The sequence below is a fragment of the Sinocyclocheilus grahami genome, unplaced genomic scaffold (assembly GCF_001515645.1).
Source record: "Sinocyclocheilus grahami isolate Dianchi unplaced genomic scaffold, SAMN03320097.WGS_v1.1 scaffold554.1, whole genome shotgun sequence".
NCBI lineage: Eukaryota > Metazoa > Chordata > Actinopteri > Cypriniformes > Cyprinidae > Sinocyclocheilus > Sinocyclocheilus grahami.
The window spans coordinates 192,984-211,277 of NW_015505733.1; the positions used below are offsets into that span (position 1 = coordinate 192,984).

Here is an 18,294-nt window from a genome sequence, read left to right on the forward strand (position 1 = left end):
AAAAATGTTTTTTTTTTTATTGGTCTTATGAAGCATTCTAATTTGTTGAGATAGTGAATTAAACTACTTCAGTCTGTGTGCATTGAATTTATTTAATACACGAGTTTCACAATTTGATTTGAATTACTGAAATAAATGAAATTTTCCACAACATTCTAATTTATTGAGATGCACCTGTATTTTTGGCACAAGTGAGTATCTGTGTATTTGTGTCAGCAAATCACATACTTCTTAGTTGTGCTGGCTAACAATGAAAGTATATCTGTCTGCTCCTTCACCATTATATAAGCTATGCAATTACCTATTAAAGAAATGGGATTACATGGGGCACATAGTTTTATCTGCTTGCACAACTGTTTGTGACTTAATCAGAATGCTTTTTGCTAATGTTTTTTGGAAGCTTAGTGTTTTAAATTGCTTTTATGAAATTATTTATATGTGTGAATTTATGTTTCTTTTTTAACACATTTGTTTTTTTTGTTTAAAAAAAAAAAAGGTGATTACCAACCTTGTGAAAATGCTGAAAGCCCGAGATATTCGAAGACCATTCTGTCCATCAGGTCACTGGCTGTCTGATGAGGTCAACATCAGAGCAGACAAGGTAAAATTAATTTGTCTAATCATATGATTACAACCTACTAAACAGAATGACTAGTTTTGCTGTCTGATCAATCAAAGATTCAAGTGACAGCAATATTTTTGATTGATAAACAGTAAAGATACAATGAAAACTAGACAATTTTGCTGTATAATGTAAAGCATTTTCATTTAAAAGAATGAATTAGGGCTGCACAATTATGACAAAAATCTTAATTTTCGATTATTCCCTTGAAATTGTGATTATTAGGATTATCACAATTTATATTGAATGATGTTTATACCATTGTTTGAAGTGCATGCCATATTTTTATATGAAAATAAACAAGCTGAAAACACTCAAACTAAAAAAATGTATTGCTTTTCTATAGTATTAAGCCTCAGACGTCAACTATATATTGGATTGGTTTCTTTAAATAATACTACTATACTATACTACTACTAAAAATTATGCATGGTATTATGTAAATTAAAATAATGGAGAAAAAAAAAACACAAGCACTCAGAATAACATAAGTGGACTTTGAATGATCAATTACCACTTTGTATGATTATGTAATTGTGGCATCCATAATTGTAATCATGATTAGAAATTTGATTAATTGTGCACTCCCAGAATAAATACATTTTATTATGATAGTATAATGATTAAATTGTTTTAAACATAGATGTGTTTCTAAACAAATAAGTTCAAATGTGTATGTGTGTAATCACTTATAGCTTTTAGTGATCTAACTGGCTTTGTATATTGATATTTGTGTGTAGGTGACTCAGCTCTATGTGCCCTCTGCAAGACATGTGTGGAGAACCAGGAGAATGGGACGTATTGGACCGCTTCAGTCTAATTTAGATGGTAAGACTTATCCATGGAGAACAACCACAACTTCACAATTTGATTTGAATTACTGAAATAAATGAACTTTTCCACGACATTCTAATTTATTGAGATGCACCTGTATTTTTGGCACAAGTGAGTATCTGTGTATTTGTGTCAGCAAATCACATACTTCTTAGTTGTGCTGGCTAACAATGAAAGTATATCTGTCTGCTCCTTCACCATTATATAAGCTATGCAATTACCTATTAAAGAAATGGGATTACATGGGGCACATAGTTTTATCTGCTTGCACAACTGTTTGTGACTTAATCAGAATGCTTTTTGCTAATGTTTTTTGGAAGCTTAGTGTTTTAAATTGCTTTTAAGATTGAAATTATTTATATGTGTGAATTTATGTTTCTTTTTTAACACATTTGTTTTTTTTGTTTAAAAAAAAAAAAGGGGATTACCAACCTTGTGAAAATGCTGAAAGCCCGAGATATTCGAAGACCATTCTGTCCATCAGGTCACTGGCTGTCTGATGAGGTCAACATCAGAGCAGACAAGGTAAAATTAATTTGTCTAATCATATGATTACAACCTACTAAACAGAATGACTAGTTTTGCTGTCTGATCAATCAAAGATTCAAGTGACAGCAATATTTTTGATTGATAAACAGTAAAGATACAATGAAAACTAGACAATTTTGCTGTATAATGTAAAGCATTTTCATTTAAAAGAATGAATTAGGGCTGCACAATTATGACAAAAATCTTAATTTTCGATTATTCCCTTGAAATTGTGATTATTAGGATTATCACAATTTATATTGAATGATGTTTATACCATTGTTTGAAGTGCATGCCATATTTTTATATGAAAATAAACAAGCTGAAAACACTCAAACTAAAAAAATGTATTGCTTTTCTATAGTATTAAGCCTCAGACGTCAACTATATATTGGATTGGTTTCTTTAAATAATACTACTATACTATACTACTACTAAAAATTATGCATGGTATTATGTAAATTAAAATAATGGAGAAAAAAAAAACACAAGCACTCAGAATAACATAAGTGGACTTTGAATGATCAATTACCACTTTGTATGATTATGTAATTGTGGCATCCATAATTGTAATCATGATTAGAAATTTGATTAATTGTGCACTCCCAGAATAAATACATTTTATTATGATAGTATAATGATTAAATTGTTTTAAACATAGATGTGTTTCTAAACAAATAAGTTCAAATGTGTATGTGTGTAATCACTTATAGCTTTTAGTGATCTAACTGGCTTTGTATATTGATATTTGTGTGTAGGTGACTCAGCTCTATGTGCCCTCTGCAAGACATGTGTGGAGAACCAGGAGAATGGGACGTATTGGACCGCTTCAGTCTAATTTAGATGGTAAGACTTATCCATGGAGAACAACCACAACTGAAGTGTTGTGCAACACACACACACACACACACACAAACATAAATATGAAGTAATAATAACAGCCAGTCAAGCAATTTCATTCCAAAACAAGTAAGAATACTCAAGAGTGTGTTAACACAAACTAGTACCAGTGTTTCTGGTCTTTTCCATGCCACCCTGGAGCATATGTGCTTAAAAATTCAATTAGCCTAAGGCTGGACACATCTGGCTGGCTGTTTGTCCGGACCTTTTTCATTTCCCTAAATGGACTTGCGAGGTAGTGACGAATGGCTCCTGTATTGACCATGCTGCTCAATATTTCTCCACCAAGATGGCCCCTTGATGGCTGGTTTGTAGAGAGAGAGAGAGAGAGAGAGAGAGAGAGAGGACTTACTAATTGAGTAGAATCATTCCACCATGCAAGCAATGTATTAGATGAATGACACTTCTCATCTGCTGCTATGGCAGGTTTTTTTCCTCTGGTCAAAACGGTTGTAGGACGGAGTTTTAATACAAAACAAACGTCCCTGTAATGGAGGGAGAGGACAGGTGGATGGGCAAATCGCTGCTGAGTTAATTAAAAGTGTGTGGCAGGAAAGACCGAGGGGGATTGAGTGATTTTTAATGGGATGCTCTGTAAATACTGCATTCAGCAAGGCTGGTAGTAGACCTCGCTCAAGGTTGTGCAAGTGTACAGATGCAAATGAAGTAGGTCCTTTGCAACAGACATCAAGTTTCTTTTGTTTACCAAGGACCCACTGATTTGACAAAAAAATGCAGAAAATAATGGTAATATTGTGAAATACCATTGCTATTTAGAATAACTGATTTCTGTTTGAATGGATTTTCAAATGTAATTTATTCCTGTGGTGGCAAAGCTGAATTTTCAGCAGTCATTACTCCAGTCTGCAGTGTCACCTGTTCCTTTTTTAGTGAAAACCATGATATAGTTTTTCAGTATTCTGAGTATAGAAAAAGCTGAAATCTTTTATAACATTATAAATGTCTTTACGGTCACTTTTAATGCATCCTTTATGAATAAAAGTATTACTATCTGGTTACAAATTTTACTGACCCCGAACTTTTAAAAGTTAGTGTATATTTTTTAATTAGAGTGCTAATGTAGGTGAGGAAGAATTTTGGGTTGACTGGTAGTATATTTGTCTGGATGATGAATAGAGAGCTTTAGAGACTGATTGTCAACAGGATAGATGAAGATGGAGGTGAGCCAGATGAGTTCTGTGCTTATCGAGTGAATTGCTTGTCAGTGTTTTGTCTTTTGTTGTCCATGTATATTAAAAAGCAGAATGATAAATTATTGGATAGATCTCTAAAGGTGAAACAACACAGTATTGGGTGTTTTCATTGTATTTGTAGATGTTTATTTTATTTTTGCCGTTTTCATTACATGCAGGTGTAGAGAGAGGGCAATAAGTGACAAGGATATCGGAAACAAGATCGGCAAATGACACAAGATGGATTTTATCTTATATCACAAGCATTGAAGAGCCACAGCCATAATTTGAACATATTAGTAGAATTTTGTTGAAGATATTTAGCTTTAGAGAGATGTTTTTATTTGTATTTTTGTAAAGATATATTTGTTAAAGATGACTTAAAGAACAAAGGTTTACATAAATGTTTTTTCCCCCTCATAGTTGGACTGGAGCCTCCACCATTGTCAGTATCAGAGGAGAGACATTTGGCAATCCTCACCGAACTTCCGTTTGTTGTGCCCTTTGAGGAGAGAGTGAAGGTAAGACAGCCATCACTGGTATGGTATGGAGTATGTTTTGTGCACAACACTGGTCAAAAGTGATCAGTGATCTGTGAATTAAAAAGAAGGGTAAAAGTTGTAATTATGTGATGACATTGTGTTTTATGCTTTAGATATGAAACACAAGTGAAAATCCAAATGAACACATGCTCAGATTCTGAGGTGTTAAATGATGTTAATTAACTAAACTTTGTTCATTCTACCTTTAGATCTTCCAGAAGTTGATCTATGCTGATAAGCGTGAAGTGCAAGGAGAGGGCCCTTTTTTGGATGGAGTAAATGTCACCATTCGAAGGAACTACATCTATGAAGATGCTTACGACAAATTATCCCCCGAGAATGGTAAACAAGGCAAACCTACCCCTTCAAACGTGTTATAAACTCTCCTAATAAAAAGCAGTTAGCACAATGAATGTGGTATTCTTAGACACTGAGGGAAAAAGACATTAACCTTGCTTAGGAATTAGACACAATAATTAATAGCAGCTGTAACAAAAGCTGTTTAGATGATCTAGGGCAAGGCGTCTTGAGTGTAAGAACTCACCTCTTGAGTCTCTTAGAAAGTCTCTTTAGTTGTGTAGCGTCAGACTTTTATAGATGAGATGGAAAAGTTAGCCATTTTAGTGATTTATTTTATTTTTAAACCTCCGTCTAAATCTTTTTTGGCAAATGTTTTTTTTTTCTGACCGTAGGTCAGGTTAGTGGTAAGTCTTTAAAGTTGTGATGTAACAGAGGTAGTGTCAGAACATCCCCTCTGTGCTGTGACGTACATCCAAGTGAAATGAAGTATCGAAAAAGAAAAAATGTAGTGTGAGGATTTGGTGTTCTATTCATTGGTTGTTGATTGGATGCAAATGCGAGCTTGCAGTCAGTTGTAAGAAATGGGGGGGTTTAAGTGGAATAAATGATGAATGAAACCAGAGAGAAGTCTGATGCTTTACAGAAGATTGAGTTATGATGACATTGTTTAATTAAAAATGATGAGGTCAAAACAGTTCACCTCTTCATTTATTTGGATTAACGTGCAGATCGACTTGCTTTTTATATCATTGTGGGTTTAAGTGACATGTAAATAGTTTCATTGAAAATATGATTGTCTAGTTTTACCTCATAAATGCATTGTTTTCTCATAATATTATTCCCTGTACTGTAGTCCACCCCACAAAGACGTAATGACTTTTACTGATTTTGAAGAGGGGCCATGTGGAACATGCTAAATACATTTGTTTATCTCCATTTCAGAGCCTGATCTTAAGAAGAGGTTCAGGGTTCATTTGCTCAATGCACATGGGCTGGATGAAGCTGGCATTGATGGAGGAGGAATATTCAGAGAGTTCTTGAATGAGCTGTTGAAGTCGGGCTTTAATCCGAACCAAGGGTTCTTCAAGACGACCAATGAAGGTCTTCTCTATCCGAGTCCCACTGCAGAGATGCTTGTGGGAGAATCCTTCACCTGGCATTACTACTTCCTTGGCAGGATACTGGGAAAGGTAAGATGAGGATCACATGATGTATTGCACTACACTGTAAAATGTGTATCTCTTCAGAGAGGACAGAGCATCACAGAATCGGTTTAATCTAACCTGCTATACCGGTTCACTATTTGTTTAAATTATTTGACTGTAAATTAATTATTTGAAAACTCTTGCCGTGGCTTGTCCTGTTTCATTTGTCTTTCACTTTCATACACTCTCAAACACAAAAAGGGTGATTTAGATCAATGCTGAAGGTCAAAGTTCAGGTTCAATCAGTGGTCTCAGGCTGAGTAGCTTGGCTACCATTATAAATCCTTTCCATTTGATTTATGAGGCCACCGCAGTTTAAAATCAAGTTTATTTGTGGCCTTTTGATCCAAATAATTTTTCCTTTATCTAGGTTTATTTTTGTAAGATCATTTTGAAAATGACATGCAAGAAACCTCCATCAAAACATAAGAAATGTTTGGCTGCATGTAAATTTGGCTTGTTTAGTTACTTTAATTTAGCTTCAAAAATTACAATCCAGTGTTTCCAAGCATTTCCAGAATCTGTACACATAGTACCAGTGTGTAGTTAATTAAAAGGGTTAATAATTAGTGGAAAATGTCTTACAATAAGCCATTTTGATAACTTTTCTGATTATCCTAATTTTGCCCTGTGTTTTCTTTTAATGGCTACACCTTGAGCCACAATTTATTGTCGCTATTGTTTTGGCTATCTCTTTTGTGTGTCCGCTAGCTGGTATTTATTAGCCGCTAATGTTTTTAAAGTTTCATTAATGTGTATTCCCAGGATTGTTTATCGCAAAGCACATTGACTGGGGGAAGGGTAGATGAATTACCTCATGCCAAGAAGCTCGCTGCTCAATTAGGCTACTCCATTAGCCCATGATTCCCCATCTCTGTTTGTGTAGCCATCGCATTTGGCCATGGTCGCTAAATCAGCTAGCACCATAAATAACAGGCTCCGTGCCGCTGGTAATAGAGTTTTGATCAGTTTTACAGTCACGGGCATCAACACCACTTGTGAAGAGGCAATTCAGGCCACTTATTAGAGAGCTATAATGAACACACACACATACGCACACCTTGTGCGATGGAAGGGACATAACTGAGCTCCTGCCCTGAGGAATGGCTGGCCCCGCCCCCCTACTTTCCTGATCTTATTCCATTCAATTGCCCCCTCTCCTTAGTAATGGGCAAAGCAATTAAGGTGACGAGATTAATTTGAATTTGACTTTCAATTAACCCTTCTTCTCTCTCCATAAATATATGAAGGAGTGGCAGACTGAGTGGGATATTGATATTTGTTTAGTGCTGTTATAAAGACGACCTGTATAGATTACAATTGCGTCACTGTTGCAGTTTGGCTGGGCCCACCAAAGACACACAGAAGCACAGAAAAACTGTTGATAATTTCTGTGATGTAGTGCCCCTTTTTTATTTCTTTCTTTCTTTATTTTTGCGAATTGTGCCGATTTGTCACAGAGGTAATGTTATATTGCTGGCTTTGGTCGAAGATTTTGTCTCAACCTGTCAGTAGTGTTTTATATTGTATGTGTTTGTGAAATTATAGCATTCTTAAAAACGTTTAAGAAAAGTTTTAATGTGAAAGATTTAATTAAAACTATAAATATTTCTGACAAAAGAAAATTTTTTGGTTGTGGAGTCAGTGAAGAAAATACAGATTTGATACAGTTTAAATTTGGGAAATCTGCACTTCTTGCTCATTTAATAGAGTTTAGGCATCACTTTTTTTGTTTTTGGGTGGACCCGATAATCAGTGCTTTACACAGAATTAGAGCTCCAGTCATTCACACACATTGACACATCATCACTTTGCCATATTTACAATATTAAATATTTTGGCTAATTTGATTTTACTTTCAGATACCATTAAGAAGTGTAGTACTCTCAGCTAGAGGTCTACACGGGTCCAAAAATTCGTAGAGACCCGTAAATGTGCTACACTGAACCAACCCGGACCAGTCTATTATTTTGAAAGTTGTACCCGGGCCCATGCAGAACCGAGAAATGTCAAAAATGTACTATCCGGAACCGACGCGGACGGTCAGTTATGTGAAAGATGGACCCAAACCCGGCCGGGAAGACACAGACCTGACTGGACCCGATCGGCACATATTCCACAGCAAATTGCTATTAACAAGTCGATAAACGAGTTGCAAAAATGTAACTTTTTGTCTTACCTAATGTAAGAAGCCTTCTCCCTTGTACCTGACAGTGATGCACACAATCCTCCTTGCCAAGAAAGTTCCATCCGTGTTATTCCTCTCTTGCCAATTGAAATGCCTAATCCACTCATTATTCCAGTTTCAAAAATCCACTTGCTGTTACGGTGACGGATGACAAATGCGACTTTGCAGTTTTGCATTTTTTGTATCTTGAGTCAACTTGCATAATAATTTAGACTGTTTGCCCATTTGGATTATAATAACGATTGCTCGTCCAGTGCCATGGCTGCTGACGTTAGCTTTACTTATTTGCTATCATCTCTGTGCTCTCTGAGCCGAGTCTGAGCAAAAATTTTAGATATAACTACAAGACGGGTCATTCATAATATTATTTTTTTTAAAAATCAATAATAACTCACATCACTCATGAAGGTATCCATTATCACCGTGCATGTGCATTAACTCCACCCACCCTGCTTCTGATGACGTCACTCGTGTTTTTTTAGTTTTTTTTTATTACTTATTTCAAATTACCGACTCATCCTAAAGTTGAAAGTTACAAAACAACACACGCACAGCGCTGACTGACTCTGATAATGGACGGGTGTTCTCCGAGTCTGATCGACTCGGGTATTACACACAATGTTAAACAGACCCGGGACCCGAAGTAATAGATTGGGACCCGACCCGTACCCGGCTGACCATTTAAAATATAGTTCCGGGTCCTCGGGCCTCGGGTCTTCCGTGTAGACCTCTACTCTCAGCTCCATTTAACATACAATTCTATTTTACCTCCTAGTTTTCCATTCTAATTTTATTCTTACTTTTTTTGCTGTTTTGTTTTATTATTTACTTTGTTTCATTATTTTTTCATGATTGTTTTTATGATGCTTATATTACCATTTTTAGCTTACTATTTATATATTTAATATGCAGTCTACGATGTTTAACAGGTTTACATTTCACTGCAAGTTGTATTCTGTATATGACTGTATATGTGACACATAAAATCTTGAATCTGAATATGCAGAATTGCTATTGCATATTAGCATGTAGACCGCATGGGCTGGGTGCATTTATAGATCATGATGTAGAAGAAAAGTGTGTTTTCACAATATTGAAAGGGGATACTTCGAAAATAAAGACTTTTTATTAAGGTATTGAGACATGCTACAGCCATTCAATTGAAGTTTTGAAGCCACTTGTTTAAAATTACCTCCTGTTGAATTATTTTCACACGAATACTTCTACAGTCTACTCATGCCCTCAAATACAAACACACACACAAATACCACGTGTTCTGCAGTTCAACAAGCAGTGCTTAACTGTCCCTCTCCAAAGGGCAACAGAGAGGAAAGAGAAGGTCAGAACTCCTGATTGATGGCAAGTGTGTTAAATTTTTTATTGATTCTTAATGCTGTAAATTTACAAATTTATTTGGCAGATACAGAAGGCAGCTGCTAAGTTGTTGGCGTTTACTCTCCTGATGGTGCCACAATTTGCATTAATTGCGTTGCCACTGCACTCACTTATATTAAAAGGCCCAGCCATACATTAATCCTTTTTATCCCAAGTCATTTTGGCACAATTTCTGGCAATAAACACCCATAAATAACTTGAAGGTTTGAAAAATAGTCTGCGTCGTGCCTCCATATCCTTATTGCGGTTTCTTCCCGGGAGCGACATTATTGATAGGTTTCAGGAGGGCGCAGCACATATGTTCCCACAACAGGGCTTGTGGGAAGAATGTTGCTAAGTGGATTATTTTGCATAAACAATGTCCCATGTTTGAAGTCGCACAATTAACCTGTGTTTAGAAAATGCTCTGATTTACAGCCCGTGTGTGTTTTAGATGCATGCATTATGGAGATTTGGGAAATTTATAATCCATGTAGCTTATGTGGTCGAGGTATTTTAGTGCAATCATTTATTCAAGGCCTGTATATTTTAATGCCCTCAGATATGGTCTTTTTAGAACTATTGCTGTACTTTTAGCTTTTATGACTCCCCATTCTTAATGGAACAACAGGTTAAGGATACAGTTGATGTTTTTAAAGTTTGAGCTTCTTCGGTTTAAAGTGACAGTATTTGGGACAGATTAGCCCACAGGATGAAGATACTGCACTCCTGGATGCCGTCTTTAGTTAAATATATCTCTCTTTCTTCTGTCCCCCAGGCGCTGTATGAAAACATGCTAGTGGAATTGCCATTTGCAAGTTTCTTCCTGTCCAAGCTCTTAGGCACCAGTGCAGAGGTGGACATCCACCATCTGGCCTCTCTGGACCCAGAGATGTACCGAAACCTGCTTTTCCTCAAGAGCTATGAAGGCGATGTGGAAGACCTTGGACTTAACTTCACTGTGGTCAACAATGATCTTGGGGAGGCCCAGGTGAACAACATGTCTTTTTCCCCCCCGCTTTTATGCTCTTTTGATTGTCTTTTGTGTCTCCTCTCTCCCTCTCTTGCAATGTTAATGATTGATCTAACTGTTGTTAGTCTTGACTGAAGGAGATAAAGCACGTCTCTGTCTAGATCTCTCTGAAAGAACTTTTCTGTTGACCAGAAACATACCTGCTGGGTAGCATAGTATTAGAGCTAATCATTCAGCATGATATCTAGCATTGCCACTCCTTACCACCAAAAAATACAAAAACAATAAAAAAAAATACCCCACCTCAGCTTGTGGTGTGTGTAGGGAAGTTTTATGTGCTCTCTACATTTGTTTCAAGTTTTCTTTGGCATTTAGAAAATGTTGATTGTTAAAATTATTATTAAATAATAATTTAATTATATAGACAAAATGTATACATTTTATAAAATATAAAAAAAAGAATACAATTCTGAAAAAAACTATTGATTAAAATTTTTTATTACAAACTATGCCAGAATGGGTAGCAGACTGGAAGATTTAGCCTAAATAGTCACTCAAATGATAATTGTTATTAATAAACTTATGTTTCCCATTCCCTTACTGATAACTAATAGCTGGGGTAACCTAGTAAAAGTAAACCTTCATTTACTTTCCCCTTCATTAGCGAGGTAAAGGGTGTCCATGTGCACTCATTTCCTCTATGTTCCTCAGTTGCCTTCAGCACTTTCCTCTGCAGCTGTACTGTTCCACTTTCAACAAGGAATTAAATCCTCACTGAACCCAGGGTGATGGTGCCTGTCACACTTCCATCGATTTGTGTCTTTTTCCAGGTGGTCGAGCTCAAACCAGGTGGAAAGGACATCCCGGTAACCACAGCTAACAGTATAGCCTACATCCATTTAGTGGCCGATTACCGTCTGAACAAACAAATCCGAGCACACTGCCTGGCCTTTCGACAGGGTCTGGCCAACGTGGTCAACCTGGAGTGGCTGCGCATGTTTGATCAGCAGGAAATTCAGGTAGCAGCTTACCTGTGTGCACGCACACATACTTAGATTTACACTGAAAATGTGAGAAAAGGCACCTGTCTAGACACAAACCAATCAATCATGTATCAGAAAAGATTAGTAAAAATAAGATCAGCAGAAATGATCACACTGTCTTTTCTTTGCTCCCTACTTTAAACACTCCTATTTGTGGTCATTAATTAAATGTAAACAACTGAAGTCCATCTATTTTTTCAGGTACTGATTTCTGGTGCGCATGTGCCCATCTGTCTGGAAGACCTGAAGAGATTTACTAACTACTCAGGTACTACAAGAACACCCATAAGACTTTTTATTAGTCACTTCATCTTAGATTGAGCTTGATTTAAGAGCCTTTGCTTCTTTTCTTCCAGAGAGGTCAGGTTGCTATTTTATATATTCTGTATTTATTAGTAATGGAGAGCAAAAACACGCATAGGTCAAATGTGAATTTGTTGTTTATTAATTAGTAATAAAGCTTAGTAGTGGATTTGTTTATTTGATTTATATTGTTTTTATTTGGTACCGACCATAAAGGCGGAATTACACTACACAACTTTTACCCAGATTTGTGCTTGATTTGCAGTGTGGAGGAGTCTGTTAGTTGCCGGAAGCTCAAGTCAGTCTGTAGATTTTGAGCCCTTGACAGATTTCACAGAAAACCATGTAGTTTATGTTGGGCACAAAGAGGTTTTTTTTTTTTCTTCCTCCAAGCATGTTTGATATTTTGCACCAATTTTAGAACACATTGTTTTCTTTTCACGTTTATCTCCTAGCTATGAGCCGTATGTTTCTGCATGAGTCTGTTGTGTTTAGAACGACTTAACAGTCTGCTCTGTGTGATGTGATCCTCAGTTGTTTACTGTATGATGCCTACATTTTTTTTTTCCTGAAACCATTTTCAAAGGCAGCAAGTTTATGATGCCTGGTATTTTAAAAGTTGTCTAGTGTATTCCAGCCTTAAGTTTTAACTCGAATGACTCAACTTTTCCTCTATTGAACAGGATATAGTGTAAAAAAAAAAAGTAAGTTTTGAAGTAAAGCACATGGCAGAGAATTTATTGTTTTTCTTAACTGTTGCTGCATTACTCAGGTGGTTATACAGCAAATCATCCAGTGATCAACATTTTCTGGGACGTGGTGGAGAGCTTCAGCGATGAGGAGAAACGCAAGCTGCTAAAGTTTGTTACAAGCTGCTCACGGCCTCCGCTCTTAGGCTTCAAGGTCAGTGAGATTGACCAAAACCCTCTGAAAATATGATTTTAATGAACTTTTGGCATGTGAAAGACGTCTGAGGTTCTGATCTGTTGTGTCTGAACTCTTTAAATATGAGTTAATAATTCATCTGAGATTGTATGGTGCCTTAGATGGGTTCACAGGAAAAGTGAAATGTACAGACATGACCCGACTCAGCTGCATCGATATGACTAGCATCTGTTATCACATATGGAGTTCAGCTGAAGTTCACACCAGCTCACACCTGCTGATGATTTTGTCCCATTTTCTACATTTTTATTCAATAAAGTTATCAGGATCCCCACCGCAAAGAATTCTACTCCCTGCAAGGTGTGCTGCCTTAACGGAGAAATAATGAAGTGAACGGATTATGTTTTGTCGTAGTATATCGTCATTAATTTACACAAGGGTGTATGAGCAAACAGGCTCATTGTAACAAATCATTTTTACATTATAACAGCTATCAGGATAGGCCTTATCTTGGCCTCTATTTGTGCTAGAAAGGTTGTGACCCTTAGCATTGTAATGTTATTTGAGGCTTTGCCAAGTGCCACTGGGTGTGTAAAATCTGATAAAAACTTATAAATGCCCTGTTGAACTTTAAATGGCTCTCACTTAATGTTGACTATCTAGCGTGTAACCACAGGCAAAAAAAAATGCGTATGAGAGAATGGCATCTGACAGCTTTCAAATTATTCTGCAGACTTCATCTACTAACAGTTTTCTTATTTAACAGGATTAGTATTGTCTCAGTCTCTAGGAATGTAATCTTAAGTATGTCAGTTGTGCTTATTACACTCAGCAAAATCTGGAGAACAGAAACATCAATACATGTGTTTTTATGCCTTACTTAGACTAACCAAGGACAGTAATTGTCATTTCATTGACTTTATTACATATTTTAATAGCTGTCATCAGTTTAAAGCGGATTACTTTAGCGAGTATGAATTTGGGAAATTGGGAGGGGGAACAATCATGGCTTCTGAGCAATTCCGCAGATATGCGTTACTGCCAAAATGAAAGTGGGGCTGTTTAATGAATTTGACTTTGGTGTAGACGCTCTGAGGAACCGGTGGAAAGGAGGAGTAAGAGGAAAAAGACGAAGAGAGACAGATCAAGGGGAGGTTGCCTCCCACCTCGTCTGCCTCTTTAGCCAGCTCAGCCTTAATTAGGTGCCGTTAAACACCCCAGAATTCATTAGTGGAGAAATAGCCCTGTCACAGAGAGCTATTTAAAAAAGATGATGGATACGCTTTTTTCAAAATGATGGCTCCCATCGTGACACTTTCTCGATAAGCAACGATACTTTAATACCTTAATTGTTAGAAAAATTGGCCTGTTAAAGCAGGTTTAATCAGGTTCATTTTGGGGTTGAGCCTTGCAGCCACGTGGAGAATTTTTTCATTAGGCCTATCTTGTTGTTCTTCCAGTAATCTTTCACAGATCTGAAAAGTTGTAAGCTTGGACTTTGCATCAGATATCAGGGTGTTGTTGTTTATCTGCACAGATGCTGCCCATTTAAAATGTGTATTATTATTTTTTTCATTTAAACGTATTTATTACTAAACAACCAGTCAGTATCTATACTGTGTCTACACCAGAAACAAGTGACTTGACATAATCAAAGAGGACTTGTAATCAGTGGTTCACTGATGCCTTCACGTGTTTGCGCTACTTCTAACAAAAGTACAAATTAATTTGAAACTTTCAGTGTTAAGCTGTAGTTGTGACCAGTGTAGACACAATAGCCCCTTTCACACATACAGTCTTTACTGGTAAATTACCATTAAGAGATCATGTGTGAACAGGACCTTTTCAAAACCTCCTCTCCAGGACCGGAGTTCGCCACCCCTGTACTAGAGTCATGTGGATTATTGTGATGTTTTTAATCATCTGTTTGAACTCTCATTCTGACGGCACCCATTCACTGCAGTGGATTCATTGGTGAGCAAGTGATGTAATGCTACAATTCTCCAAATCTGTTCATATGAATAAACAAACTCAACTACATCTTGAGTTTGCCTGAAGGCCAGTAAATTTTAAGCAAATGTTCATTTTTAGGACAACTATACAAGTATATCTAGACAGTCATTAATGAAATTAATAATAACTTGCAGTTTCAGTGAGTCAGATGTTGATTCAGTATCCGCCCTGAGTGATTCAATGAGTTCTTTCTGTGAAAGATGTGTCAGACTGATTTAACCCAGTAATGTCTGAGTGTTTTTGACCAATTCATTAAAATAACTGATTAAAAAAAAGTGACTTGTGAATTGGACAACACTGGTCACGCTGTATGTTTTGTTTTGCTTGCTGCCCACAAAACTCAACTCAATAGAAAGGCATGTATTTTTTATGATTATTATTATTTTTTAATCTTCACATTTACTACAGATTGCAATCTCACATTCACCACTTGACTAAAATATGATTTAGTTTGGAAAAAGTTTTTTTCTTCTTCTTTTCTCTACCCCTTATTTCTTCCATGTATATGATCAAATGTGTTTGTAGAGTATTGTTTTATGTTGTCATTGATGTTTATGAGGCTCTCTGCTTTCTCTTTGTCTGTAGGAGCTGTACCCAGCCTTTTGCATCCATAACGGAGGCGCTGACCTGGAGCGTCTCCCTACCGCTAGCACTTGCATGAACCTTCTCAAGCTGCCAGAGTTCTGTGACCCTCAGCAAATGAGGAACAAGTTACTCTATGCTATTGAATCCTCTGCTGGCTTTGAGCTCAGCTGAGAAATACTTCATCTCCTTGATGGCCTTGAAACCCAGACAAGAGTAATTGTCTTTTGTCGTGGTGACCAGATAGGAAATGATCAGAATGGACAGACAGCGTGTCTGCTGTGGCTCTACAGTGATTTGCAGAAGGTGGACATAAAAAACAAAAAGCGAAACAGACAGTTTGAAGTTGTGGCACGGACAAATATATGCTCAGTTTTATTTTTACTTCAATGAGCGTAAACTTGTAAATAATGCATTTATAATTTCAAAGCAACTTCCCAGAAGGCGTCCATTGATCAAAAGCACTAACATTAAACAGGAAAATCTAAATGTTGGAGATACCGAAGGAATAAAATGGCAAGGCAAAATTTACTTGTAGATTTTCCTTGGTTTTACGTTGCTAACATCAGAGTGGATGTTTTAAGACCATGTCATTTTACAGTTTCAACTGCTCTTTCTCACCATAGTGCAGCACAACTTAAATGTGTCTACCAATAAAATGCATGCATTAGCCTCGCTAACTCAAGAACAAGCTAAACAAGCTTCTCCAATATAACAGCATGCCTGAAACTTCTTCAGTACAGTATACTAAAGAGTTGGCTTGGTTTTAGGTCACACCGCTTCGGCTATACAAATGTGCCCGCCTTGATCCAGGGCTTGATAACGGTGTAGCATTTGCTGAAAACTCTTGAGCTATAAATTGTCCAGGCTAAAAATTATTTCATGGCTAATGTGCCACCAACAAAAGAGTTTAATAGATTAGAGTCATGGCAGGATGTGTGAGGTTAACAGGGGGGGTAGAACAGTAGCACAGAAAATGGTGTGTAGTCATCTTGTTTTAATCATCTAGTAATGATGACTTAAATTGGCTGATACCGGTACACATTTACCTATAGAACGAAGTTACAGTACACTTGGAAAATAAATGATTGACTTTGAAAATACAATAGTGCCCAGCTGCAACTGGCCTGTTGATGAGATTTCAGGCCTCGAGGTTTATGTGTCCACTGTTTTACATATATAAATATATGTTTTCCACACATTGAGCCTTGGCATTATAGCGAAGGATAATGATGCTTACATTTGTGCAATAAAATAAAAATTGGACTTTTAGGTTGTTTTTAGATCAGTAGTTCAAGGGGAGATTTTTAAGTCAAACAAAATTGATCAATGAAGGAAGAGTGTGACTTCAAAGCCAAGGCCTGTGTACTGGACACTACTCCAACATCTGCTGTAGCTCAGAACAATTCAGTAAACTGAAGAGGATTGAAGTATTTCCTGTCAGCATTCTTTTTTTGCTGCGACTTTTCTAGGTTCAGCATGGCTGTAAGGACATGATGGTTGGCTGGCAGAGAGCTGATGATGATGGATATGTGAATATGTATATGTCTACATCTTTTAATGTTCACAGCATTTGTACAAGACTTTTAATTTCTCTTGTCTTCAAAGGTTTATGTGTCCACTGTTTTACATAAATATATAAATATATGTTTTCCACACATTGAGCCTTAGCATTATAGCGAAGGATAATGATGCTTACATTTGTGCAATAAAATAAAAATTGGACTTTTAGGTTGTTTTTAGATCAGTAGTTCAAGGGGAGATTTTTAAGTCAAACAAAATTGATCAATGAAGGAAGAGTGTGACTTCAAAGCCAAGGCCTGTGTACTGGACACTACTCCAACATCTGCTGTAGCTCAGAACAATTCAGTAAACTGAAGAGGATTGAAGTATTTCCTGTCAGCATTCTTTTTTTGCTGCGACTTTTCTAGGTTCAGCATGGCTGTAAGGACATGATGGTTGGCTGGCAGAGAGCTGATGATGATGGATATGTGAATATGTATATGTCTACATCTTTTAATGTTCACAGCATTTGTACAAGACTTTTAATTTCTCTTGTCTTCACCTCGTCAGTAATAACCTGTCTCCCAACATCTGTTAAATGAGAATATATGACTTCACACAGGTGCTGAATATCTGATTGTTTACAAACACTGATGTGTAGAGTTTGTCTTGATGTTGATGATGAGAAAGGACAAGCAAAGTTTGTGTAAAGATGTATATTTACCTACTTTAAGTGTATGTGCCCTGAATGATTTTTGACCGGTGTTCAGTCTAAGTATCAGAGTGTATGACAATGATTAAATATGTTTTGAGTTTTTATTTGCACTGGAGATATCAGCATCTTTTGTTGAAATTGAATATTTAAGAAAAAACTGGGATGAGATTTTCATTTGGAGTTTTATGGCCTTTGACATATAATTAAAGAAACATGCAGTGATGGAACAAGAAAGGAGGCTAATCGGGACCACAGATGCATTATCGGTAGAACATAAATTACTGGTGTGTGCGTTTGACATAAATCTAATGGGGTCCTGCTATGAGAGCAAGAGATGGCTGGAGAGCAGGGGGAACTTTTTATTCCTCTTTGGATCATCTCCATATTTTCTCCCAGCCTCAGTCTCACCCTCCTCCTCTAAACTCCTCCATCTCTGACCAAATCTCCAGCATTTTAACAGCAATCTCAGACGGGGGTAATTGGGTCTTAAAAAACCAACTTGTCCTATAGCTATGAAGGATTGGCCTTAATTATGGGAAGATTTATTTGGGCATATTACCTCATAATGGATTATAGCTCAAACTTAATGCC

The 18,294-nt window shown here is 36.8% G+C and overlaps 1 protein-coding gene across 1 annotated transcript in view; it reads left to right on the top strand.

Moving 5' to 3' along the window:
• The window catches only part of LOC107556065 (ubiquitin-protein ligase E3C-like), a 33,085-nt gene extending 17,073 nt beyond the window's left edge, over positions 1-16,012 (top strand). The window contains exons 15-24 of the mRNA XM_016239055.1: positions 497-601; positions 1,363-1,450; positions 4,501-4,598; positions 4,829-4,961; positions 5,862-6,109; positions 10,465-10,677; positions 11,490-11,678; positions 11,904-11,970; positions 12,778-12,908; positions 15,489-16,012. Of these exons, the coding sequence (XP_016094541.1) occupies positions 497-601; positions 1,363-1,450; positions 4,501-4,598; positions 4,829-4,961; positions 5,862-6,109; positions 10,465-10,677; positions 11,490-11,678; positions 11,904-11,970; positions 12,778-12,908; positions 15,489-15,659 (1,443 nt within the window). The 3' untranslated portion in view covers positions 15,660-16,012. The remainder of the gene's footprint in view (positions 1-496; positions 602-1,362; positions 1,451-4,500; positions 4,599-4,828; positions 4,962-5,861; positions 6,110-10,464; positions 10,678-11,489; positions 11,679-11,903; positions 11,971-12,777; positions 12,909-15,488) is intronic.
• Positions 16,013-18,294: the final 2,282 nt, after the last annotated feature.